At 39.5% G+C, this 26,832-nt stretch overlaps 1 protein-coding gene across 15 annotated transcripts in view; it reads right to left on the bottom strand.

The window, feature by feature from the left end:
- Positions 1 to 26,832, bottom strand: part of HORMAD2 (HORMA domain containing 2) — a 122,637-nt gene that overhangs the window by 15,714 nt on the left and 80,091 nt on the right. For 2 of the 15 annotated variants that reach the window (XM_017979021.4, XM_035269236.3), the window contains one exon: positions 11,582 to 12,528. The exons of 7 other annotated variants lie outside the window; for them this stretch is intronic. In XM_017979021.4, the coding sequence (XP_017834510.1) occupies positions 12,424 to 12,528 (105 nt within the window). In that variant the 3' untranslated portion in view covers positions 11,582 to 12,423. Of the gene's footprint in view, positions 1 to 6,167; positions 6,361 to 8,998; positions 9,394 to 11,556; positions 12,529 to 26,357; positions 26,475 to 26,832 lie in introns of those variants that run through there. 6 more of the 15 variants (XM_078338025.1, XM_078338027.1, XM_078338029.1 and 3 more) reach the window with 6 other exon arrangements.

Genomic DNA, 26,832 nt, shown 5'->3' with positions numbered 1-26,832 from the left:
TTTTAAAGGAAAAAATAAGGAGGTGGGGTGAATTTAGGGGCTCAAGTTAGTGAGTTTTGATTTCCAAAAGAAGCCAACTTTGACTTAGCAATTAAGCTACACCTGATTTTCTGGTAGCACAACTCAAGTTCGAACATTGGATAAGAAGCTTGAAAGAACAATTCAGTTACATACAAACTTCAGAAGATACTTATTGTGGAAATTTATGTACATATGAAAGTAATTCCCAGAGAGGGCCCTTTGAAAACGTTGGCTGTTGGCCCTTGGCCCTCCTCTTTACTTCCTCACCTGAAAATGGGTAAACAGCTCAGGGACAGAGTGAGAATCAATGCAGCCATGTTTCTAATGATTCAATGATTTTTTTTTTCCAGAGACGGGGATTATTCTTTGACTTTCCCCTTTGAATATTGTTTTCTGTTTCTGCCTCTTTAATTAGAGACAGAAATTCAATTAATAAGGAGGAAAAAAAGAGAAAGTCTTTTCAAGCCAATTTCCTTGTGCTCCCGAGAGTTTTTGAGGTTAGGTCAGCACATATCTATGCTGTTTACCTCTTTGGCTGTTGACAGGATGGCATGTGACTTGGCCAAAAGCTGTAGCTGGCCAGAGCAATGACCACTGCTGTCTTGGCTTCAGAGATGCTTACTGTCTTGGCATATAACAACAGTTTTGTTTACCAGATAAATGCTTTTTTCAAATATATATTATTATATTTATTATATTTTTGCAACTCCTATCAAAGAAAGAGAAAGCAGTCATGCCAGGGTACAATTAGAGGTCACTGTGCTGTATCAAGCACTTTGGGTTTCCTGTTGACTAGCCTACATTTCTCTTTGCATTAAGACTCACACCTGCTCCCTGCTGCCGCCCCCACTGCCCCTGCTACTTTGCCCCTAAGAAAACTGAACATTATAAAGTGAACTTTACGTAAATGAAATGCTTTGAAGGCAAGAGTCACAGTATGTTTCTAGGCTGAAACACTTTTTTCAGGTTGCTTAAAAGAAATTATATTTGGCCCATTTTCAGGGCAGCTCTTTGGCTTAGGGAAATAAGGCATCTGCTAAATCAGCAGCCCCCCAATCCCCTCCATTCCACCAATCATAAGTGCTTCCAAACTTAGCTGGGCCAGTACTTAACACAGTAAACTAAGAAAATGATCTAAATGTTCAATCAAATCAATATCTTCTATGGCACAATATTCACAAAGTATAGTTAATTGAAAAAAACAAACAAAAAAATACACTCACACAGGCACACACAAAGGAAATATACTAAAGAAGAGGGTGGGACTATGGGTAATTTTTTTTTCTTCTTTGTGCTTTTCTTATTTTGCCATACTTTTTACCATAAACAAGTATTGTACTCATAGCAAAGCATGGTGGTTAAAAGGACAGACTTTGGAGTCAGACTGCCTGTTTCAAATCCTCGCTTGACCACTCCCTGCGGTGACATTAAGTAAATTACTTAATTTCTCTGTGGCTCAGTTTCCATATCTGTAAAATGAGGATAAGGATTGTACCTATCTCAAAGGGTTGTTATGGTAATTAAGGAGTTAATATGTATGAAGTGCTTGGAACACATCTAGCATATAGTAAGCCCTAAATGTTAAATGAAGAAAACATTAATTTTTAATTTAGTCAAATTTATGGTTAATTTTCTCTAGAGTGCTACTTGCCATTCTGTCGCAATCACATTTTATTATATGTGTTGCTGAATAGAGGACACATACATCCCAAAGCCAATGTTTGTCCTCAATAGTCAGGGTGGATGCTTGACATTTGGTGGGTGATGAAAATTCTTACTTGCCAGGCCACGACAAAGAGCAAGGATTTCCCAGAAATATACTATGACCACCCCCCGACACCGACCCTCAACCCCTCATTTGGTCATAGATGAATTATGGCAAGCCTTATTGTCTCCTAAACCACAGGCTATACTATCACAGTTTGATTAATGACGTTCACAGAACTGGAAGGATCCTTGACCTTTGGTAAATTAGGCCCCCTTGCCCAGGAGTGGAAATGCCTTGGTTAAACCTGTTTTCAGTGATAACGTGCTCCACTTCCTCACGTAGGCCTGGGAGGAGCAGAGGGAAATGAGAACCAGCTTTGTGGCAGACTGTCAAATAATTGGGAAATTGTTAATGACTGATAGGAAAAGATGAAGGCGGTAATGATGAGGCAGAATGAGTTCTGAAGGATCTTTTTCCATCGGTAAGAGGGTCTTCACATGAAAGCAAACCCACAGTGTTAAAAAAACTCTAATATTGTGGAAAGTGAGAAACATATACTTTGTTGTCTTGCAGACTAAAAAAACGAAATGACTGAGCTATCTTTTCATTTTGTAATAAAAAATGTTATGGTGGTGAGGTGTAAACCAAAAACTAACAGAAATAAGTAAACTGAAAAAAAAAAAAAACAGAACAGAAGGGAGGAGGGGTCTCCTACCCAGGGGAGAGAAGACAAGATAGCACTGAAAATCATATAAAATCACCACTGATACTGTTTCCTTTCAGCCAATGGAAAAATATTCTAGAAAAAGGAAACTCCAAATCTCTTGTTTACCCAGCTGTCTGTACAAAGTGAATTATTCATGATTACATGTGAATAATAAACCTATGCAAATATTTGTTGTATTCTCAATTTTGAGGAGGTTGGGGGAGCAGCAGGAAGTCATTTTAAAGTGATTCAGTTAACTATCTCCTTTAAAATTAAATCAAGAGAAAGATTTTTGATTGTTATTTATGTATGTCTCCCCCCAAAAGAAAAACACACAAGGTTGTTTTTTTCTTAGGAGGCTTATGTCCTTTGGAAACAACAATTTAAAGCTTTTCTCTTAGTATCATGACCTTTACATAATTTCCTTAGAAACTAATTGTGAAAGTTGTTTTTTTTTTTTAATTTTACTGGCTTTAGAGGGCTAAAAAGCTTACAGCAGAGGTTATTCTATAAAGGGAAATCTTAACTGACAAGTTTCCAGGTACCTGCTGCTTACTGTAAACTCTTACCTATAAATTTCAGTTATAGGTTTTTGATAAAGGGAATATTACAATAATACTGATACCTGGCAGTTTTAAGCTGTTTATCTTTTTGGTTACAGAATTGGTTTAACAGTTTCCATCAGAACTGTTAGACTATGACTTTTAGCTAGAACTATGTTAGAGTTTATTTAGCTCATCCATTTTAAGAAGCACTTGAAATCTAAGTAATAGCAAGATATTGAAAGGTGTTTTATTATCTTGCAAACTCTGAAACTTTTCTACCTCTCTACACAGTGTATTATCACCATAATCTGTGAAAGAGTTCATACCATGCAAATGATTGCTTTATATACTATAATCATTAATAAAAACAACTTCCCTGTGAGCCTCATTATGAAGGCTGAGTTGTTTCTGACTAAAGCCCAAGTTTCAGTTAAGCATAGACTACGTTCTGATAAAGCTCGCTTTTACTCAACAATAACCCAAATGCCTGGAGGAGAGGCCAGAGAACTGGGCTAGGCTCTCCTGGTTCCTGGGATCAGGATCTCTCTAGAACCACTGATGATGAATGGGTTGGTTCTCCTAAGGGACCAACCCTCCATTCCGCCTCCAAACTATCCCAGAGCCCAGATACTGTGCCAGATTTAGAGTAGATTGTCATAACCCACTGCTTCTACCTCCTGGTTGTTAAAAACCCTAGGTGGAAAGACAGGTTCACCATCCACATTTTGCAGCTAAAGGAACAGAGGAATAGAGAACTGAGAGACTTGGCCAGAAATAAAGGCAGAACCAAGATTAAGACTACAATCCAGACTTTGACTCTAACGAATATTCCATGTTACCCTGCCCTGTACCACTGTCCTCAATCTACCTAGAAACCAATGAATTGGTAGTTTGCCAGTTGCCAGCACAATCCCTAGCACCACAATTAACCTGCTATTATCTTTTTCTTCTGCTATTATCATTTCTGTAGATTTGCACAGTGTGAAAATGGACCATACAGAGGAATAAGAGAGCAGAAAGTCATTTAATCTACTCCCCAAGCTTTAGGCAGCATTGTGTTGAAACCAACCAGATTTCCAGAATAGATCATTCTACCACCTCCTCTGGAATTCGAATGCCATCGAATGCAAGCTAAGTCCATTTTCTTTTATTCTATGTTGACTCAGGATAACTACTTTCTTATTTAACGGAAAACCCAAAACATTAAAATTGCATTTTAAGGTTAATTGGCAATGTTAGTAAGTGGCAAACTTAGGTCTCACATAGAAGGTAATAATGAATAACTTGAAATGTTTGGAAAAAGATGATCCATATTTATTAAAACTCCATCAGTGAGTAAAAAAGTGATTTCATTATTAGCATTTTCACTCTCCTGTTTCTCATAGTCAACAGTTATATTAGCAAAATTGCATTTCACTTTATGGAAACTTGTCTCCATTATGATTTAGTTCAATGGTTTCCTTCTCATACTATTTCAGCTAGGGAGTCATTTCATTATGCTGGGAAGTTTCTGAACACGTAATGTAATTAATTCCTTTAATAGGCTCCTCTTTAGGGAAGCCCCATTAGTAGACATCACTGTGAATTAACATCTTAGTCCAGGAAAAAAGGTCTTTGGAGACAACAGTGAAACAGATAAATCTTTGTTGAGAGATGTGACCAGAGGATTTAACCGCATTCCTTGTGGTTTCAGAATGACATGCATATTCTGGGACCCACAGATAGGCAGAGATAGTTGTCATTCTCAGTAAAGCCCTGACCACACCAGCTCTTTAACATAAAGAGATAGTTCTAAATGTTATAATTTCTTAGAAGAACACATCATGGGGGTGTGCACACTGAAGGCAGGGGAATAAAGTGAAACTCCGCCAACTGGCTAATGCCTATAAAGAAAGACTACTTGCTTTCTTTTAACTGACAGGTTAAAAGCACACTTGGGGGAAGAAAAAGAAAACGCTACTGGTTTTCTTTTAACTGACAAGTTAAAAACACACTTGAAGGCTTCTGGACAAGTTCCTTCTATATCAGTCTACTAAGGATTGGTCTTCCCTTTGAATCTTGATGGATAGTAGTGAAGTCTTTCTGTTGGGGTCTGAATATTTTCTTATATTATTTTTACATACGGTCTCTGGAAGCAGATTTCTCTGGGTTCAAAACTGTGGCTTTGCTATATACTAACTGTGTGACCTTCAGCAAGTGATTTAACTTCTCTGTATCTTATCCAAAATTCAGATAAAAGCAGTACCTGCTCCAACTGGTAAAGAGAATTCAATGAATGAGCATATATGTAGGTGCTTAGTGGAGTGTCTGGCCTTGAGTAAGTGCCATCGACATTGACTGATATTGTGATTAACTCTGCTGAGTTGAGGTCCGACCACAGGCATGGAGGCCTGTAACACAAAAGCTGAAAAACTCTGACAAAGCAGAGGAGTGGGTGCCTGGGCCTGGGGAGGGTAGGCTGGCTGCAAAGGGACACAAGGGAACTTCTGGGGTGACAGAAATAATCTGTTGATCATTATAGTGGTTACTCTAGTGTAAGCTAAAAAACATTTAGACAATTCTTTCCCTGATTATCCCATTTAATATACTAGTCCAGGCTCTAATCACCTTACATCTGTATTAATGCAATAGTCTTCTGGCTGATTTTTCTGTCCCTGAGCTCTTTCTTTAATTCCTCCTTGGCATGCCCATACTCACTCCCATTTCTGAGGCTACTTCAATAATCATGCCTGGAACAGTATATGAGCCATTTGTTTAAAAAGGAGGGAAAGAAATAAATGTGCATAAGCAAGTATGTTTACTTATTTATGCCTAAAATAGCTCTGGAAAGACATATGAGAAACTGGGTATGTTAGCTACCTAGGGGGAAGGGAACTGGATGGCTGAGGGACTGGGTGGGAGGGAGGTTTTTCTTGATACATCCTTTTGTTCCTTTTGAATTTTAAATCATGTGAATGTATTACCTAATCAAAAACAAATAAATAAAATGTAGGGAAAAATGAAATCTGACAAAGTTAATCTATTCATTCTAGAAATATTTTATTTTTATTTATTTGTTAGTTTTTTAGAGATGTAGCATTGCTGTGTTACCCAGGCTGGTCTCAAACTCCTGGGCTCAAGCGATCCTCCTGCCTCAGCCTCTTGAGCAGCTGGAATAACAGACACACACCACTGCACCCAGCTCATTCAACAAATATTTACTGGTTATCTATCACTTGCCAGGCACATAGCAGGGTTAGGGTGTCCACAGCCATGATTGTGTTTCATTGGCAGATCCTTCATAAACTGCACGTCACCAGCCCTGTCTGCTTGTTTAGCTTTAAAGCTTGCTTTAGGAGATAGAAAGTCCACTGGTTAATCACAGTGGCCATGGCTGGTATCTGATTTAGGAAAAAAAACAAGGTCAGGGTCAATTATGCTACAAAGGACCTCCTTCCACATACTGAAAAGACGTAAAAAGCTGTAGAAGTGGCACGGGTATCAGATGAGACCTCATAACTAATGTTTATTGAACATTAACGTTCTATGTGCCAGCTATTCTTCTAAATGCTTTTTCTGTATTAACTGATTGAGTTCTTATAATAACTCTGTGAGAAAGACACTAGTATTGCCCCCATTTCACAGATAAGGAAATCGATGTACAGAGATAGCAAGTAACTTCCTTAGAGTGACACAGCTAGCAAGCAGGATGACCAGTGTTTGAACCCAGATAATGTTGAAGTCCAGAACCCTCAATTTTAACTACTTTCCTGCCTTTTGGAAAAAGTATTGATAAAATGTTCCTTTACTCTAAAATCTCTGTTGAAATTCGACTATTTATAGAAATGTCACTGAGTTTTATAGCCGGAAGAGATTATTCAGTTAGTTCAATTCTTATCCAAATGGACAACTACTCTTGAACACTTCTAGTGATAAGGACCTCATTGCAGCCAGAAACAGTCACCATCTAACAGTTCTAATTGCTAATAAAAACAGTGAAATGTTGATTGCCTTCCACGTGCAAGGCAATTTGCTAGAGCATGGAAGAAAAATTCTTTAATATGTTGAGGCCAAATCTGCATCCTTGGGATGTCCTCCCCTTGGGTTTATGTTCTATGTTTTGGAACAACCCAGAGGTGGAAGGATTGCTTGAGCCTGGGAAGTTGAAGCTGTAATGTGGCTGATGTGTCTGTGGTTCCCTGCATTTTCTGACAGCCTTTCCCAAATTTAAAGACAGCTACAAAGTTCCCCCTTAAACTTCCTTCTTCCTTATTCAGTCTGTTCTCATACCACAATCTCCAGGTGAGATTCATTTTTCTTATTAAAAAGCTTCTGTTTTAAAATGCAAATGTGGGAGGGCAGCATATTAAGCTTTATCTGATGCTTCTCTCCCGTTGAACTATCTTGAAGGAAAGGGAGTTTCAATTTAGGGAAAGAAGTGGGGAGGGTTCTGAGAACAAAGGCAATTGGAAGCGTGGCTCAAGTGCTGGCCCTAGGCTTGGACAGGATGTTGATGTAGGAGCCCTGGGTAGGCAAAATGCAGCATATAAATCCCAAACTCCTAAGGCCAGGTGTGGGTGTCTCACACCTGTAATCCCAGCACTTTTGGTGGGCAGATAGCTTGAGCCCAGGAGTTCAAGACCAGCCTGGGCAACATGGAAAAACCCCATTTCTACCAAAAAAAAAAAAAATTAGCCTGTTGTAGCAGCACATGCCTGTAGTCCCAGCTACTTAGGAGGAAGCTGAGGTGGAAGGATTGCTTGAGCCTGGGAAATTGAAGCTGTAAGAGCCAAGATTGTTCCACTGCACTCCAGCCTGGGTGATAGAATGAAACATTGTCAAAAAAAGAAAAAGGAAAGGAAAGGAAAAGAAAAGAAAGAAAAGAGAAAAGAAGGAATCCTAAGTTCCTAGAGATGAAGTGGACATGCTAAGAGTTAAAAAGCAGCAATCATGATGAACATTTGTTGAGTAGTGACTATATGCGTGCAGGGCAGTTTACCTGGGAGGCTGAGATGGGAGGATCACTTGAGCCTGGGAGGTCAAGGCTGTAGTGAGCCATGATCAAGCCACTATACTCCAGCCTGGGTGACAGAGTGAGACCGTCTCAAAATAAAATAAAATAAAAGTGTAATGAGACTTTACTACTTAAAGCTCTGGGATAACATGATGGAATTATAACACAGGAAAAAGCCCTGAAGCTGAGTAAATCAGCCTATTACCAGAAATGCTAGCCAATCCCTTTCTCAACATCCCCTGTTGAGCAAATCTCATGTGCAACTTCCAGCCAGGTTGCAGGGAACAGTTTACGATAGCCCTTCACATAGCCATTGGTACCTGTGAGCCACCACCTACTATAAGACTGAATTTGCTCCTCCCAGAAGGTGAAAGTCTATTTGCAGAGATGTAGTGCACCCAAAGGGATATTAGGACCTCAAGTCTTGGCATTTCTAAATAGGAATTTGACTTTACCAATGGATAACCCAAGGGCCCATTAAAATTTTTTTTTTCTTTTTAACCAAGACAATGGTGTCCTCCTCCTCTATCAAAACTGGAAATTAATTTATCAAGTCTCAGCCAGGATCTTAGTACACAAATCACACAGTCACACTGAAAATATTACTTTTTTTCCCTTTAAACAAACTAAAAATGTCTAAAGAGGATACATTTGAGCATTTTCTCATTTGTATAGAATCTGGAATCATACACTGTAGCAGACCTTGACTTAACTCTTTGTTGTTGTTGTTTTTTGAGACAGAGTCATGCTCTGTCGCCAGGCACCAGGCTGGAGTGCAGCAGCACAATCTCGGCTCACTGCAATCTCCGTCTCCTGGGTTCAAGCAATTCTCCTGCCTCAGCCTCCTGAGTAGCTGGGACTACAGGCGCACACCACCATGCCCAGCTAATTTTTGTATTTTTTAGTAGAGACAGGGTTTCACCATGTTGGCCAGGATGGTCTCAATCTCTTGACCTAGTGATCTGCCGGCCTCAGCCTCCCAAAGTGCTGGGATTACAGGCGGACTTAACTCTTACAAGCATAATGTGTTCAGTTTCATTTTATTATTTGGGATCTTTTTCTAAATGATGATGATCATAACTGAGAATTTTTTTATTATAAGATCCTGTGGAAGTCCCTGAATATCCAATACTGTTGGGTTTGAAACCATAAATTGACACTTTTAAGATACATTAAAATTGGCTCTAATGGTTAGTAGAATTTTAAGAATACACACACAACTCTGAATTTATGTGAACGCAACTTTGACACTGATGAACATTTCCAGCCTCTTCCTGGCAGAGGTGAGCTGGAGAATGAAAGAACCCAGAGAGCAGAGGGACCTGCGAGAGGGGAAACGAAGGTGTGGTTTCGGTGCCTGGCTTCAAAGGCTGGAGGCAATCATGAGCCTAACCCATGTCTTTCCAGCTAGACCAAATTTCTGTAAAGACAGAAAAACCCCAAACAGCCAAGTTAAAATTTCCCCTGCGTAACTTTTTATTTAATAATGTCTTAGTTTCCAACTATCATCATCTAATCTTTCTGATCACACTGATGAACCAAGCACAGTCAGGGTGAGGGAAGGGTCTAGCACAGCTCAGGCATCCCAGCATGGGGCCTGTTTCCATTCTCTTTACTGAAGTGTCAGCTCCTTGATGCACTTATGCTTATTCATCCCAGTACAATTGAGGACCAAAATGAATAGCCTAGAGAAAAGATTTCTTTCCTTCTAATAAGTCATTCACTAGATAGAACTGAATACATTCCAATATTGATGGCTGGTTGCAAATTTGAACTCCACTGTGTAAAATCAGATAGTTCACATTTTCATGGTTCTCAGATTCTCTTGATAACAGATCTCCTTCCCCGTGTGCCCAGCCAAGGGCACAGGCCCAGAAACTTCTCTGTTGCCTTGCATACACGCTGCCTCAAAAACACACAGTCCACCTACTGGCAGTGATAAAGACTGTTCTGTTGGGGAAAGAGGTGTTAATAGAGATAATAAAATCACTATAGAAATTTTTGGCTGGGCTTGAAAGCTCATGACTGTAATCCTAGCACTTTGGGAGGCTGAGGCAGGTGGATCATGAGGTCAGGAGTTCAAGACCTGCTTGGCCAAGATGGTGAAACCCAGTCTCTACTAAAAACTACAAAAATTAGCCAAGAGCAGTGGCAGGCACCTGTAATCCAAGATACTCTGGAGGCTGAGGCAGGAGAATCGCTTGAACCCAGGAGGCAGAGGTTGCAGTGAGCCGAAATCATGCCACTGCACTCCAGCCTGGGCGACAGAGTTAAGACTCCATCTCAAGAAAAAAACAAAAAGAAATTTTCTAGACAGATTCAAATTTGAGACTTTGGCTTAAAGGATCTCTTGATAACCTTTAACTCAACCTTAGGCTAAGTTCACGACAATCACAAATACAAATTATAAGCTCAATTCCCCTTGAAGCAAAAAAGTTCCTTTTGAAATCCAGATTGACTAATTACTCAGTACTGCTAATTCACTTTGAGAGTCTTTTACAGAGTTTTTGTGAAGCTCCTCTGTGATTAAATACTTGCAGTGAAGACAAGCTCACTAACTAACGAGGTGGCCCATTTCAAAATGTTGAGAACTGACGACTGTAGAGTTAAAAAGCTCCTCCTGGGCTGGGTGTGGTGGTTCATGCCTGTAATTCTAGCACTTTGGGAGGCTGAGGTGGGTGGATTACTTGAAGTCAGGAGTTCAAGACCAGCCCAGGCAACATGGTAAAACCCCATCTTTACAAAAGATACAAAAATTAGCCAGGAGTGGTGGCACACACTTGTAGTCCCAGCTAGTCCAGAGGCTGAGGTGGGAGGATCACTTGAACCTGGGAGGTCAAGGTTGCAGTGAGCTGAGATCATGCCATTGCACTCCAGCCTGGGCAACAGAGTAAGACGCCATCTCCAAAAATAAAAATAAAAAAAGCTCCTCTTTATACTGAGCCAAAATGATCTGTAGCCTTTACCAATTTGCTCTTACATCTTCTCTCTGGAGAGATACAAACCTAATTCCTCTACTAGACAGCTAATCTCTTTACGTGATTCTCTTAAAAGAAATTATAGTGATTCAGTCTACAATTCTATCAAGGATATAATAAATCCAATACCATTCCCCTCCTTTCAGGGGTAGAGCAGGCTTTCATGAGTCCACTTAATATGCTAAAAGAAGGAGAAATGCTCCTTCTCGCCAGCAGGCCCCAGTGCTACAGCCCAATTTAAGGCCCCAGTTTGGTAGGCTGCCCTATATAGTCAGGAATGGCTGAGAGTCTGGCAAGGGGCAGTGCTGAACAGGCAGGCTCCCTGGGATTTTCCTACAGAGATTCACCTTAGTCTGGGTCAGAGGTTGCTGGTTCTCCATTTTGTGTATGTGTGTGTGTGTGTGTGTGTGTGTTAGAATCTGGAAAGTTTTCCACAGTGCCTAAACACGAGGGTTGGATTTAGTAGAAATGAGGCAGGCCTAGTAATCCATATTTTAACAAGCACTCCAGGTATTGATAATCTCACTACAGTTTACGTTTGAAGAAACACTGATGTAAGCAAAGAAATTTTTCCTTTCTGTGGGAAATAAGATGAGCAAAAAAAAAAAATCTTGTATTTTTATTTTATTTAACCATAAGTCACACACTTAACATTTAACTTATTAGTCTCATCCATTTAAATTAAATTACTAAACCTCACTTCATAAGTCACTAAATCTAATGTTATATAAACAATAGAAATAACACTTTAAATCATTTATTGTTCATTTCATACTAACCATTAATTAAGTCTATCAAAATTCTTCCAGAATAAGGAAGAAACTAATAGCATCATTTGCAGGTTACACACTGATAAACTGAAGTGATTGTTGGGAAATATTTAATATAGGTCTTAAGAAGAATGCCAGGCTCCTGAATTGCAGCATGTTCCCTGTTTTGGATCATCTAACAGAACAGGGCCTGAGGCCAGAGTTGAGGGAAAGCACATTTTGGTCCCACAATTAGCTGATCAACCTTGTGACTGAGGTTAACACATAAATCACACCTGGATAAGCACCTCCACACACATCCTATGCAACTCTGTGGGAATATTTAATACAGCTAGAGAAGGATTCCAGTACACAGGTTACAACAAGTTAAAACATTTCAGAGGAGTCCAAATACCTGAAGAGTTTAATTATGAAAAAAAAAAAAAAAAATCCTTCTTTTCTTTGAGAAAACAGCTTCTTTCCAAAATAACTACTGTGGTTCTTTTACAAATATAATATAAAAGGTGCCTCATCTCTAACCCAGCTTTGAAGTCATGCTATCTCAAGGCAGCTCTATTGACCTTGTTTCCTTGTGGCAAAGCGAGCAAAAAACTTAGAAAAAGGTTTTGGAAACAGGAATTTACTTTCCTGCTAAGACAATTTATGCATGTTTTTACAAAATAAACTTATTTTAAAATAAATGTAGAAAGAATTATCTAGCTCTCATTTTCTGTTAGGGATGAAGACCTTCTCTGGTTCACTGACCTTCCTCTTCTTCCTGGAGCACTCAGAACTTTGCTGACTGCACACAACATTCATTTGTTGAATCTGTGAGAATCACCAGAGAGAGGCACAATTCAGCAGAGATTTTGACATCTGCACAACACATATATTAGACAGGTAGACCAAGCATTAATCCCTCAAGCTGCATAACGGATCCAAACCTGCTTTCCTGTGGGCTGGTTTGGCCCTGCACAGAGGCCTTGCTGCCAGTATCAGAGTCTGGTATTCCAAATTTCAGGAGCTAAGGTTGCCTTGGAGGCAGCCAGTTTCTGGGACAGTTTCTTGGCTCCCTCCAGTGAATTCAACACATCCAGTTCTTGAGAGAAGGCTTGTCAAGGTGTGGGGCCAACAAGGAGCAATTAAGGTTGAGAGAGATCTGGGACACTGATTGCTTTAGAGGCAAATGTAATTTAAGTCCCAGTTTCAGGTAGTAGAGACATACTGCCTTGTCTTTTCTATGGTATGTTCAGATTAATGAGTTAAGAAGAACCATAATCTTTCTACTGAGGAGTATGTTTTTGGTGAAAGGGAAGTTGGTTAGTAAATCATTATAGATATATATTTTGCCATTGAGTTTGGCTTTGCTAAAGATTTTATAACTTATTTTTGCTTAACTGAGTGAACAATTAGATATAATCTGCCAAACAATCCCTAATGCCTGGAATTCCAAGAAACACAGAGAGGACACTTATATATTTTCCAGCCACTAGATGGGAGGAAAGGTTTTTCCATGTCCTATGTTTTTTCTTTGGAAGGAAAATGGAATAAGATATATATATGTTTTAAAGCAAGACTTGTGAGAATATATAGTAGAGGTTCCAAAATTATCCTTTTTGTCTTTTCTAGGCGAGGCATGTTATTATTTAATTGATATGTTATAATAAAATAGTGGAAGTGCCAATAAAACATTTAAGTACCATTATAAACAAAGATTGGGTGTCAAATCTTTGTCAAATGGCTAATTTAAGCACTAATTCATCCTTTAGTTTTAGAAAGCAGTTGAATTTCTGATCTCAGAAACCACAAATTCCCTTTGGCTTATACTAAGACAGAAGCTATATAAAACTCTGGGAAAATAAATAGAGCAGCCTATCAAATAACTCGTTTGCTTATACATGTAAAAATTTGAAATGGCCTGTTCTAAAGGAAAGGAAATAGCAACCTAAAAACTTAAAGCACAAAAACGAAGTTGTTATCTAGGATATGCATTTGTTATGGTTTTACTCTAGGAAAAGTATCTGGTAAAAGTTAACTTGTCTAGAAATGTTGCTTGGGCACGCTTTCCATTTAAACCAAACTATCCTCACTTCTATCAAATCTAGGTACACATGAAAGAAGAGGAGTGTACAAATTCTCAAATGATCAGTTGACCTGATGGTTTAATAGTTTTGTCCTCTTTTTCTTCCATTGTTCAAATAAATCAAAGTTTAACTACAAGTTGCAGAACTGTAATTTTATTGCAGTGAGTCAAAATATCTTCAATAATGAAGGTATTTTCAGTATCTTCAATATCTCAAGGTAATCGTGAAGCCTGGGAACTCTCAATAGTTTATAGAATATTAGTGGGATGAAAAATAAGTATGTTATCCGTCAGGGGATACTTAGCATAGACAAATAATCTATACAAACTACATAAACCAACAAATTTATCCACAGAAAGGAATATTTGAGAAACATTTTTCAGGTGTATTCCAACTGGCTGAGTCTGTATACTTGGCACCAAAGCCAACAGCCAAGCAAAGGGCAAGTAATCAGGCAGGCTAGAAAGATTATCTGGATGATCTGAACAACATCAGATGATCATCAAGTGACTTCTAATACATTTCATATTATATTTTAAACATACACCTTTTGAAGTATTTCTTTTTTCTTTTTTTTTAATTATTAAGTGTTTCTTGATGCAGACTAACAAGAGGCTGCTATGATCTGTTTACCAATAAAGCCTCAGGAGTAGAATATCCACATATGTATCTGAAAAAAGCCCAGAAAATATGCTTTCTGTATATGATGTTGCCCTATTTTCCATCCTTGGTTTAGTAACATATTCTCCATTCGAGAAGCCAAAAAGCAGGCTTTGCCTTAGGCACAAATAGGATAGCCAGCTGATTTGGTAGCAGTATTTGGGAAGCTCTAGAAGGGATTCCTTCTTCTAAATCATCACTTATTCCTTTATTCACTCCCTTAAAAAATGCTTGTTACTTGAATGTTCTCCCAGAGTTCTGTCTTTGGCTGTCTTTCTCCTTATTCTCCACACCTTCCCTGAGTGATCTCATCCATTTCTAGGAATTAATTACCATTCATAAGCAAAGACCCCACATTTATGTTTACAGCCTAGATCTTCCTTCTGAACTTCAGATCCATGTGTGTATCCAACTGCCAACTAAAAATCTTCACATAGGTATTCCAGAGAAAACTCAAGTGCAGTCTGCCCAAACTGGAATTCATCCTCTGCTTCTCTAAGCCTGTTCCCAATCATCGTTCTCACCCACCCAAGGTGTCCAAGTTAAAAAGCAGAGAATTATCCATGACTACTCCATCATTCTCTTGCTAGCATCTAATTAACCACTAATTCCTTTTGGTCCTACCTCCTTACCGGCTCTCAAATCCATCCATTGTCATCTATTCCCATTAACTTCTTTAGTGCAGGCAAACATCATCTCTCCCAATCACTCCTACTCCCACTGTGACTGCTTCTCTAATCCATTCTCTACTCTGGAGCACAGTCTTATATGCAGATATGACCACATCACTCTTCGGCTTCATCAATCATCCATTAATAACTTCCCATGGACCTCAGAATAAAGTCCAGGTGCTTTATGGCTGTGGCCTATTTCTGCAGCTTCATCTTCCCCCACACTTAACCACTTGCAGTTCTAATGGGCCCTGCTTGCCCCACTCTGGACTTTGCCTTTAATGCCCACTCCTATGCTTTGTTCCTCCCTTCTTCATTTGGTCCAGGGGCAGCTCCAGAGTTTCTTCTGCCTGCTGGGCTTCCCTGACACCCCAGGGCTGTGTTCTGCTCTTACCCCTTTGTAGCATTTACTATGTAGTATTATCAGGCCTACTTACTAGTCTTCCCATCCAGAGTATAAACTCCTTGAAGTTAGTGCCATTTTTTTTTCTTTTTGAGATGGAGTCTCACTTTGCCACCCAGACTGGAGTACAGTGGCACAATCTCAGCTCAATACAATCTCCATCTCTCAGGTTCAAGCAATTCTTGTGCCTCAGCCTCCCAAGTAGCTGGGATTACAGGCACCTATGACCATGCCCAGCTACTTTTTGTATTTTTAGTAGGGACAGCGTTTTACCATATTGGCCAGGTTGGTCTCAAACTCCTGATCTTAGGAGATCTACATGCCTCAGCCTCCCAAAGTGCTGGGATTACAGGCATGAGCCACCATGCCCCGCCCCAATATTTTAATCATCTTTGTATTCTCAGTTCCTGGCATCTGGTAATTGCTCTTTAATTATTGGCTGAATGAATGAACAAATAAATTAAACTGATTTTAAGCCAGGCCATGAGCAAGGCACTAAAATCATATCTCTAGTAATACAAAGATCAACGAGACATAGTTGGTTTCCTAGAATTGAGCCTTGTAAAGGAGACACATTAAGTATACAATTACAATATAAAGCAATACAATGTAATGCCAAAATAGACAGTCAGCAATTCATTCAGCAGTTATTTATTGAGTGTCAGCTATATGCATGGCACTCTTTTAGGTGTTTTGGACAAATCAGTGAACAAAAGAGATAAAAATTCCTGCCGCATGGATTTTACAATCTGGCTGTGTTACTTTTTGGCTTCATACTTTCCAATGGCATCCATTGCCTTTAGGGAAAGTCCAAAAATGGCCTTTCATGGCCCAGATATGGTTCTTTACATTTTCAGGAGAGGGAAAGTATCACAGACCCTGATGAAAGCTATGTACTCTCTCCTCAGAAAAATGCTCACACCTCCACTCACTCATCTATTTTGGCAGGCTGTTTGAAGCATTACTAGAACTCTTGAGTACTTCCCAGTTAGAGTTATGACTCCTCAGGCCCTGGCTGTGCCTAGCCTCATACCTTGCTTCTCATACCTTGGTTCCTCTTAATTCTGAACCTTGGTACATGATATTTCTTCTGCCTAAAATGTTCTTTCCCCTCCACTGCCCCTCCCTTTTTGCCTAGTTGATTACTGCTCATTCTTTCAGATCTCAGATAAAAAATTATTTCCTCAGAGAAACTCTCTCCATCACAAATAAGTTAGGTCTCCCAATCACAGAACTGTATAGAGTTCTAGGAGATTAGGAACATGCATGTCTTGGTTACATTTGTATCACTAACATCTACCAAGTGCCTTAACATAGTAAAGGTTCAATACTTTTTGATGAATAGATTTTCAAAGAGCACTCTGCCTGAAGTGTAGAAATGCATTGGAGACATCAAGCAGATACAGGTGATGAGTCTGCTATAGTGGTAGACAGGTGATAACTTGCGTGGCTGTAGAGATGGAGAGAAGTAAAAATTGAGAGATACATTTGGGAGATAGAGTCAGAAGGACGGCCAATTGGATACCATGGTAAGAGAGAGATAGATGGGTCACTAATAACTACCCAGTTTCTACTTTAGCTAACTGCATGGATAGAGGTGCTGTTCTCTCAGGTTGAGAACAATGGGAGCTTTGAACCTACTGAGTTTGGAGTGACTGCAAAACCTCCACGTGGAAAAGTTGAATTGGTGGCTATATGGGGAAGTCTGAAGTTCAAGAAAGAGGTCTGGGTTAGAGATGTAAATTTGAAAGTCATAAGCATATGGAGGGTAATTAATGCCATGGGTGTGTAAAAGTTTGTTTATTGAAAGACCAGAGCGTGGAAAGGGAAAGAGATCAGGACATAGCCTAAGGAACTCCAACATTTAGAGATAAGTTAGAGGATGAGCCAACAAAGGAGACTGAGAAAGAGACAAAAGGAGACAAGCAGACTGTCATGTTGAGAAAGCCAGGGGGTTTTAAGAAGAAGAAGAGGAGAAATTAAAAGGGGGTGGTCAATAGTGTCAAGTGTTGCTGAGAGGGCAAGGAAGATGAGGACTCAAATATGTCCACTTGATTTCACCACATGGAGTTTACTGGATTGGTGGGAAGTCACCTCGAAGTCATTTGAAGAGTGAATAAAAGATTAAAGAAATTGAGACAAGTACTCAAAATTTTACAGAAGTCAAGAGGGAGTGACCAACTCACCCTGGGGAATTTAGAGAGGCTCCTTAGAAGAGACATTGAGCTAGGTCTTGAAGGATAAGTAGCAGTTCACCAGACTGGAAGTGGTGGTGGGAGCAGGGGGAGGTTATTCTAGGAAGAAAGTTCAATATGTTTAAAGACAATGAAACATGACAAGATGCAGAAAATGTATGAGATGGTGGGAAATGTCCCTTTATTAGATTGGCTCTTAGGGTTAGGTGTTATGTATGCTACGCACTACTGTTAAAAATGTAAATTCCCCTGGAATTATTACTCAATATGATGCTAGTGTAAGTGAATTTACCAAGTGGTCTCCAAGTGGCAGCCTATTAAAACAGAGCCTCACAGGCTTAAAAAAAAAAAAAGACAGATGTGTTGTGACACAGAAAGGGCAGTTTAGGGCACGGTACTTGTTTTGTATGAGAAGGTAGACCTGCATGGGGAACCAAGGGAGAGGGCAGCCCCAGGCAACCAGGAAATATGGTGAGTTTTGTGCTTGGGATGAGTACAGTGAATTTTGCCTACTTCAAAATTATTTTTCAAGTCGGATCTGGCAAAAAGTTTTCTTTTGAGAAAACCAGTCCTCACCAGTATAAATGTGTAGTTAAGTTTATGTCTAGAATCTTTGGATTTGGCAGTTTTCAGATCAAATATTTCTATGGTTCAAAGGATCTATGTCCCTAAAAGTAAGTTTCAGCACTGATGTTAGTTTTGATTCCCTTAACATTTATCTTTTTGCCACAATGAAAGGTAGATCAACAGTAATTATAAAATAAATGCTATTAACATAAATGTAGTTTATGTTAACACTGTGATGAATGAGCAGTAAGAAAGCAAATGCTTTGAGAGAATACTTACCTCCAACACCAGTGGAGCTGTAGACTTTCTTGATATGTTGGTACAGTAAAGGCAAGAAAGAAATAAAACATGACAAAAACTATCCAAGTTTATGGTAATATCATTGACCAAGATTGGAAATAGAAGTTGAGGGAGTGGGAGGTGGGAACATGGTGGGGAAATAGATGGAGAAATAATTGACTCTGTTTTTAAGATTCTGAATTGGGGGTGAGATATCCAAATGTTCACTAGGCATTGACTATGTGAGCTGGAGCTAAGGATGGAGGAAATCATATAAGAGCACACTGGGGAATGTCCCATGTTTTACTGGGACTTATGAAGGGGTTGCTCATTCAATTAATTTATTTATCTTTTGCAGTTTACTGGATTGGTGACCAGAGTTCTGGACCATGACTATCTCCCTTTAGGAGGTAAATGTATATTCTTCTTAGGCTCACCATCAGATATTTCCATTTATTTCCAAAAGTTATTATATAAGTTCTCCCTTACCCCTCTTCTCTAAGGCATCATATGACTTAAAAGTTTTATAATTAATTCATTTATTTGAAAAACATTTTTTGAGCACCTTATCTGTGCCAGACATTGTGCTAAACACTAAAGATACAAAGCTGATCAAGACACTTCATGTCCTCAAAGAAGGCCTGGTAGGGGGAAACAAACAGGTTACCAAGAAAATGACAGAGTCATGTATAGGGTCCAGCAGGGGTTCCAAAAAGATCTTACCAGTTCTTTCTGGGGAGGCCTGGCAAGGCTTCAAAAGGGATATAAAGCTTGAACTAATTAATGCAAAATGAGCAGACATTCACCAGGCAAGCAGCATTAGGAAATGGGGTTGCAGATGACACATTTTAGACAGAAGGAGCACAGGTACAGGGACATAAAGCATGATACCTCTGGGGAATTGGGTGTAGTTCTACGGGGCTAACAGGAAAGGTGTGGGAGTGGTGGGCTGGGTCAGACAATGTCATTCTTTAAAATTTGGACTTTGTAATGGGAGTTTGTAATGAAGTGCACTGAAGGGTTCTGAGAGCAGATCTGTTTTAGAAAGATCCCTATGGCAGCTGTGTAAAGGGTAGATTGGAGAGGAGTGAGATAAGAAGCAATGAGGCTACTTCAGAAAAAAGATGATCGGAGCAAGACCAAAAGTAATAGTGAAATTAGAGGGAGAACATTAAAAGGATAGAGGGCTCAGGAGAGACAGAATGAGTGCCTGAAGCTGAGCCCTACCATCACTTGATCATTAATTGGAATGAGCACAGGTATAGTAAAGGAAAGAAAGGAGTAAAACATGACAAAAAATTACTCAAGTTTCTGATTATGCCAGTGACCGAGATGGGAAATAGAAGTCAAGGGAGTAGGAGATAGGAACGTGGTAGGGAAGATGGATGAAGAAACAACCGACCCTGTTTTCAAGATTCTGAATTGGAATAGATGCCCAAATGAAGGTGTCCACCAGGCATTGACTGTGTGATGTGGAGCTAAGGATGAAGGAAATTGCATTGAGGGCACAGATTGAAAGAAGTATTTACTCAGGACAAAAGAAAGGATATTACTGCTTCTGAGGTCTTAAGGAATGAGGTAAAGTGGATATAGAGATAGGTAAATATCTAAATATGGGAGCAGAAAGTTGAATGATTTATGTTTGATGGCCTTAATTCTATGAAGTACAGTTTAGGTCATCTACTTAGAAAGGGAGTAAATTGGTCTTGGGTGGCATTTAAAACACTTAAATGGTGAAAGTACAGAACGGTCATTTGGACAATGGGAAAAGCAGTAGATCATAGACTTGTAAAAATAATGTAGACTGTTACTTAGGATCCAGATAGCTTTAAGACATATTACATTCAAATTAAACATTTAAATGCTTACAACAGACTATATACTAAAAACATCACATATGTTATGTTATTTATTCCTCACAATAACTGTGTGTGATGGGAGGGTGAGTGGTTATTCCTCTTTTACAGATGTAGAAACTGAAGCTCAGAGAAGTGAAGTGACTTATTCACTTCACACATTTAGTAAGTAGAAGTTTTGAACCCAGGTCACCTGACTTAAGTTGAGTGCTCCTTATACTTTGTTTCTTCAACCCAAAGGGGAAAACAAGGTAAGAAATTATAGAAGAGACCATGAGAATTCTTTGTAGGGTTCTTAAGCTGCTGTCTTGGGTCAACCTTTCCTTAGGCATGGCCTATTGGGACCTCAAACTAAACACAGCCAAAGTCAAATATTGTTTTTCCTTTGTAACCAATTTTTCCTCATGACTCTACAATTTCTGCAAATCATCATTTTCTAGTCATCAAAGGTAGAAAACATAGTCACCTTAGATTCCTTTCTCATCTCCTAATGCCTACACAGTGTTCTTGTAATGAGTAAATGAATAGCACAGTAGAGCACTTGGTATAACATCTCAAATGTGCAAGTCATTCAGTGACTGACAGTTATCATAATTCCTCCTGCCACAGGAATCCCTAACTCCAGGCAAATTGGATATTTGTGGTACATTGAAAAATGGACCCCCAAAAGATGTCCAGGTCCTAAACTCTGAAACCTATAAATGTGACCTTACATGGTAAAAATATAAAAGGGAGGGGTGTCTCTACAGATGTAATAAAGGATCTTGAAATGGGGAGTTCTTCGTAATTATCCAGGTAGACCCTAAATGTTATCATATGTATCCTTGAAAACTGAGGCAGTGGGAGCTGTGAACACAGACAGAAGAGAAGACAATGTGACAATAGGGTCAGAGACTGTTGTGACCAGGAATGCCAGTAGCTACTAGAAGCTGGATAAGGCAAAGAACAGAACCTCTCTTAGAGCCCCCAGAGGGAGTGAGGCACTACTGACATGTAGATTTCAATCCACCCTTCACAATGCTTCCATAGGGATCTTTCTAAAACAGATCTGCTCTTAGAACCCTTCAGTGCACTTCATTACAAACTCCCAACTTTTTTTTTTTTTTTTTTGAGACAGAGTCTTGCTCTTTCACCAGGTGCCAGGCTGGAGCACAATGTCGCAATCTCTGCTCACTGCAACCTCTGCCTCCCAGCTTCAAGCAATTCTCCTGCCTCAGTCTCCCGAGTAGCTGTGACTGCAGGTGCGCCCCACCACACCCAGCTATTTTTTGTATTTTAGTTAGAGACGGGGTTTCACTATGTTGGCCAGGATGGTCTTGATCTCTTGACCTCATGATCTACCCACTTCGGCCTCCCAAAGTGCTGGGATTATAGGCATGAGCCACCGTGTCTGGCCATTGTTGTTGTTTTAAACCACCAAATATGTCATTTGTTACAGCAACCAAGGGAATTAATCCTCCAAACATACCACATTCTTTTACCTCTTCTCTATTTCCTCTAAATTTAAGAAAACAGAAATCTTCCATTACTTTCTTTCTTTTAAATTTTGAATAATTCCTTCAAGGCCAATTTCTAATAGTACTTCATCCACAAAGCCTCTTTTGGTCCTTTAATCTGACATGAACTTTCTTTCTAATGAAAATCCACAGCACATTTTTGTAATTAAATGTTTCTGACAACATACTTATAAACAAATTGTCCTATATCTGGGATTGGATTTTTATTTAGGAATTCATGTGTATCAATTTTATGGTCTTTTGCCTCTCTGCAATACATTACACAATGCCTTTCACACAGTAAGCATCAATAATTGTTTTGCTACACCAACTCTACTACTTATAAAAGTGTTCATTCAGTTACACAGTTATTCATACATTCAATAGCCGTACTGTCTAAAATGATAGCTACCAGTTTCTTTTACATCTTGCAAAAACATCTGTACTGTTTTCATTTTAAAATCCACTGCATCACTAAAAACTTAAACTGGTATAAAATTAATGATATCACTCTCTTTAAGTTGTTTTATTAAATCTGGGCCAGGCCTGGCCACAGTAAGAGTAAATGAGGAAATGGAGTGTTGTGACCAAGTAACAGGCCTATCTGCAGGGCCACTCTTAGTCTTTTATGGAGGTGAGTTTTCTTTGCATTCCTCCAGTTATTCTCCCTATCTAGAGAACACATATTCTCCTCCTGACTAAAGAAAATGAAGGAAAATCAAAGAATGAAAGGATAAAAGAGGAGAGTCAGGCAAGTAGAAGAGTCAAGGCACCATGCTAAGTGCTATGGCAGTGATGAGGGCAGGACACAGTGGCAGCAGGACAGCAGGGATGGGTAGTCAAGTGGTTCAAGGTAGTAAGGAACACAGATATGTAAACAACAAACTCCAACTAACATCCAACACAGGTAAGATGAAGTAAGGGCTAAATAAAGGTACAAGCAGTAGGCTGTAAGAATATGGATGGAAAAGAAGAATGGAGAGGCCTTCATAAATTAGCCCTGGGCTGGCTGAGCATGTTTGACAAGTCTCAGAGTGCACACATTTTCCCTGACTCATGAAAACTTAGAGCTGGGAGAATGCCAGAGCAGTGTGCTGAAGCTCAGTCAGTAAGGAAGTGTTTTGGAACCAACATGGAAAGGAAAAAACTAAGGACCTTGCATACACCCAAAAAAAATAGGAAAAATAATAAAAGCCCTTCTGCACCTCACAACTGGTCTTCAGTAGTGAATCAGAGAAAAAACATAAACATTTTCAAAAGCTTTACTATTTAGTTAAAATCAGGGCTGCCAGGCATTGCTCAGCCCCAGGGGGTACCATTCACATTTCTGTCTATGTGTTAGGTATCCCTGGAATTATGCAGTGCACAATCAGCAAAGTCAGGCATGGCAACCCTGCTGGGGTAAACATTCAATTTTCTTTCTTTCTTTTTTTTTTTTTTCTTGACTTGGTGATTGTAGTTAGCTGTGTAAACATTCAATTTTCAACTAACACTTTTTAAATTTCCCCATCACTAAGCTTTTACTTGAAATACAGGGTATTCCTTTTGGCTAATATTTCCTATGAAAGAAAAACCAAACATTCGGAATATATGAATATGTTTTCTTAAAAACTCAAGTTTGTTGGGTATAAACTTCAGCAAAGCTATGCTACAGAATATGTCTAGATTATATACCTAAAGTATGACATAATATACATATTTTCCAACCTATAAAGATTTTCCATGGTATAGTAGGGCTTCTCAGTTTCAAATTAAGCACTATTTACTTAGAAATGTAGGGCTATTTTGAATCTAGCTGGGCCAGAGAGCAGAGTGGAACAGCGTTACGGCAGGGCATATGGCACATTTTTATTCTGAGGGCTTTTAAAATTCAGTGATTAAAAGTTGAAATTCTCTGCCTTATTTTAGAAGAGCTTTCCTAATTTTTCCCCATTGTCTCTCATTTCACTGGCATTATCTAATTCAGCCTAAGTTACAGATGTCTACCAAATTGAAAAAAATGACAGTAGTTCATATAAAAGAATTTTAAAATGAGATATGAAACTGATTTTTGTTACTATTTAAAGTTTTACTACTACGGGGGCAGGTGCGGGGCTCATGCCTGTAATCCCAGCACTTTGGAAGGCCAAGGTGGACAGACTGCTTGAGCTCAGGAGTTTGAGATCAACCTGGGCAACATGGTGAAACCCCATCTCTACCAAAAATACAAAAATTAGCCAGGTGTGGTGGCGTGCACTTGTGATTCCAGCTCCTTGGAAGCCTGAGGTTGGAGGATCACAGGAACCCAGAAAGTTGAGGCTGCAGTGAGTGGTGGATTGCATCACTGCACTCTAACCTGGACAACAGAGTAAGACCCTGGAAAGAAAGAAAGAAAAGAAGAAAGAGAGAAGGAGAGAGAGAGAGGCAGGAAAGAAGGGAGAGAGGGAAGGGAAGGAGAGAAGAGAGGAGAGGAGGGGGGAGGGGAGGGGAGGAGAGGGGAGAGGAGAGGAGAGGGAGGGGAGGGGAGGAGAGGGGAGAGGAAGGGAAGGGAGGGAGGGAGGAAGGGAAGGAGAAAGAGAGGAAGGGAGGGCGAAAGTTATACACAACAATTCATAATTCCTGGTTCTAATAATCCTGATTAGGAAGGGTCTAACCAAGTGAAATCAAGAAATATTTGTCATCCTTAGGTATAGCTGTATTTTATTCTCTTCTCTATGCTTTGTATAGCTGTTGATTACGTAGGAACCGAACTTTTAAGTTTTTTTTTTAACTTTGTGAGTATGAAGCTAAATCCTGGTGATTTTACCCACATTTTCCTTTTTTTTTTTTTTTTTTTTGAGACGGAGTTTCGCTCTTGTTACCCAGGCTGGAGTGCAATGGTGCCATCTCGGCTCACCGCAACCTCCGTCTCCTGGGTTCAGGCAATTCTCCTGCCTCAGCCTCCTGAGTAGCTGGGATTACAGGCACGCGCCACCATGCCCAGCTAATTTTTTATATCTTTAGTAGAGACGGGGTTTCACCATGTTGACCAGGATGGTCTCGATATCTTGACCTTGTGATCCACCCGCCTCGGCCTCCCAAAGTGCTGGGATTACAGGCTTGAGCCACTGCGCCCGGCCACATTTTCCTCTTTTGTGGAAATATTTACACTGGGGATTTCCACTGAGAGAATTGAGGGAGCCTTTTTTTTTTTGGATATAGCAACTGAGGCCATATTTCTACAAAAGCCTCTTTTTTTTTCTTTGCCCTACTCTAGGAGAGTGTTTACACACTTAAGAATTAAATTTAGCTGGATGCTATGGCTCACGCCTGTAATCTCAGCACTTTGGGAGGCTGAGGCAGGCAGATCACAAGGTCAGGAGATCGAGACCACCCTGGCCAACGTGGTGAAACACCATCTCTACTAAAAATACAAAAATTCGCCAGGTGGTAATTCGCCTGTCGTGGTGAATTACCTGTGGTGGTATTCGCCTGTAATTCCAGCTACTTAGGAAGCTGAAGCAGAAGAATCACTTGAACCTGGGAGGCAGAGGTTGCAGTGAGTCCACATTGTACCACTGTACTCCAGCCTGGTGACAAAGCTAGAATTTGTCTCAAAAAAAAAAAAATAATAAATTTAACAAGTTCACATGGAATATTACATATGTATTAATATATGTAAAATAAGACCATGTATCTGAAAATGTTTGGTACAATATCTGGCACATGTTAATAATTCAATACAAATTGGTTGTATCTAGTTGAACACTACCTGATTTTGGTGAACATGTGATTGCTATAAATAAAATGTGCTCTAAGCTGGCATGGTGAATTTTTAAAAAAATCTAATTTCTTTTGGGGTATGAGAAGTATAAGGGATCTCTGAGTGATAAGTGAAATTACATATTAAATACCAAAGCCTTTCACTTCAAATTTCAGCTACAAACTTCTAATGTTCCTATAAATGCAGCAGTGGAAGATAATATGCTTGAACATGCTTGACTTAGAATGAAGAAGAAAAAGAGGATCATAGAAGTTAGAGACAAATGCATACAACAAGCCAAGACATCCTCTCAAATCCCACCCAAGAAGCAACGAATAGCTTGGAAAAGTATTCGTCTGACTTTTTTTACGGTATAGTGCATAGAGTAAGAACCAGGGGGCTGGGTTCCATCACCAACTTGGAAGTTTCCATCACAGTAAAAAAAAAAAAAAAAAAAAAAAGGGAGGGGGATAATATTTGCCATATACTAAACAGGGATGCTTTGAGGATTAGTGACATAATGTCTGTAAAGAGGCTGGAGTTCCTTGGAAAAAAGACACTACATAAATATAAAGTAGTGTTAATATTTAGGCTTAGTCCACAATGTGAGACCTGGTTTCTTTGGCTCATGAGGTCATGAGCAGTTTTATAAAATGTGCCCAAACACCCACAGAGGGGCTTTGTTAGCCTCCTTGTAAGGGGACTGTAAAGCTAATCTGACCCACCTGGTTGGAGAAGTCACAGAGGCTGTTTTCCCTTTCGTGGTCTCCAGGAGGATACAGATGGAGAGTGCTGACTCCCAAAAGGAGTGAGATGTGGCCAAGAGAGCACTTCAACAGCATCTAGGGCTTCCAAGGAATGTAGTGGGAGTTTGGGTATATTTTGGCTTAGAATTAAACAAAAGTCCAATCATCACATATCTTAATTTAGAAAACAGGCTAAATTTGTCTCTCAGACAAAAAAGAATTTAGAATAACACTAGGAATGAAAAAGCTACTTCTTAGAATAGTTAGTTTATATCTTGAAGGGGTTTGGAGGCAAACTTGAATATTTTTGTCCTGGGAAAGTTGTAGTCTGCTCTTTGATGACAATGCCCTGACTCCTTGTCAGTATTTTTATCACGGTGAAAAGATTATCAAGGGCAATCTTGCAGAGGTTTTAGTTCTAAAGTTTCAAGGGAAAATCAATTCAATACAGACA

This window comes from Callithrix jacchus, chromosome 1 (genome assembly GCF_049354715.1).
Source record: "Callithrix jacchus isolate 240 chromosome 1, calJac240_pri, whole genome shotgun sequence".
Classification (NCBI taxonomy): Eukaryota; Metazoa; Chordata; class Mammalia; order Primates; family Cebidae; genus Callithrix; species Callithrix jacchus.
The sequence above is the reverse complement of the archived record's forward strand: the minus strand, read 5'-3'. Positions and strand labels throughout refer to the sequence as shown.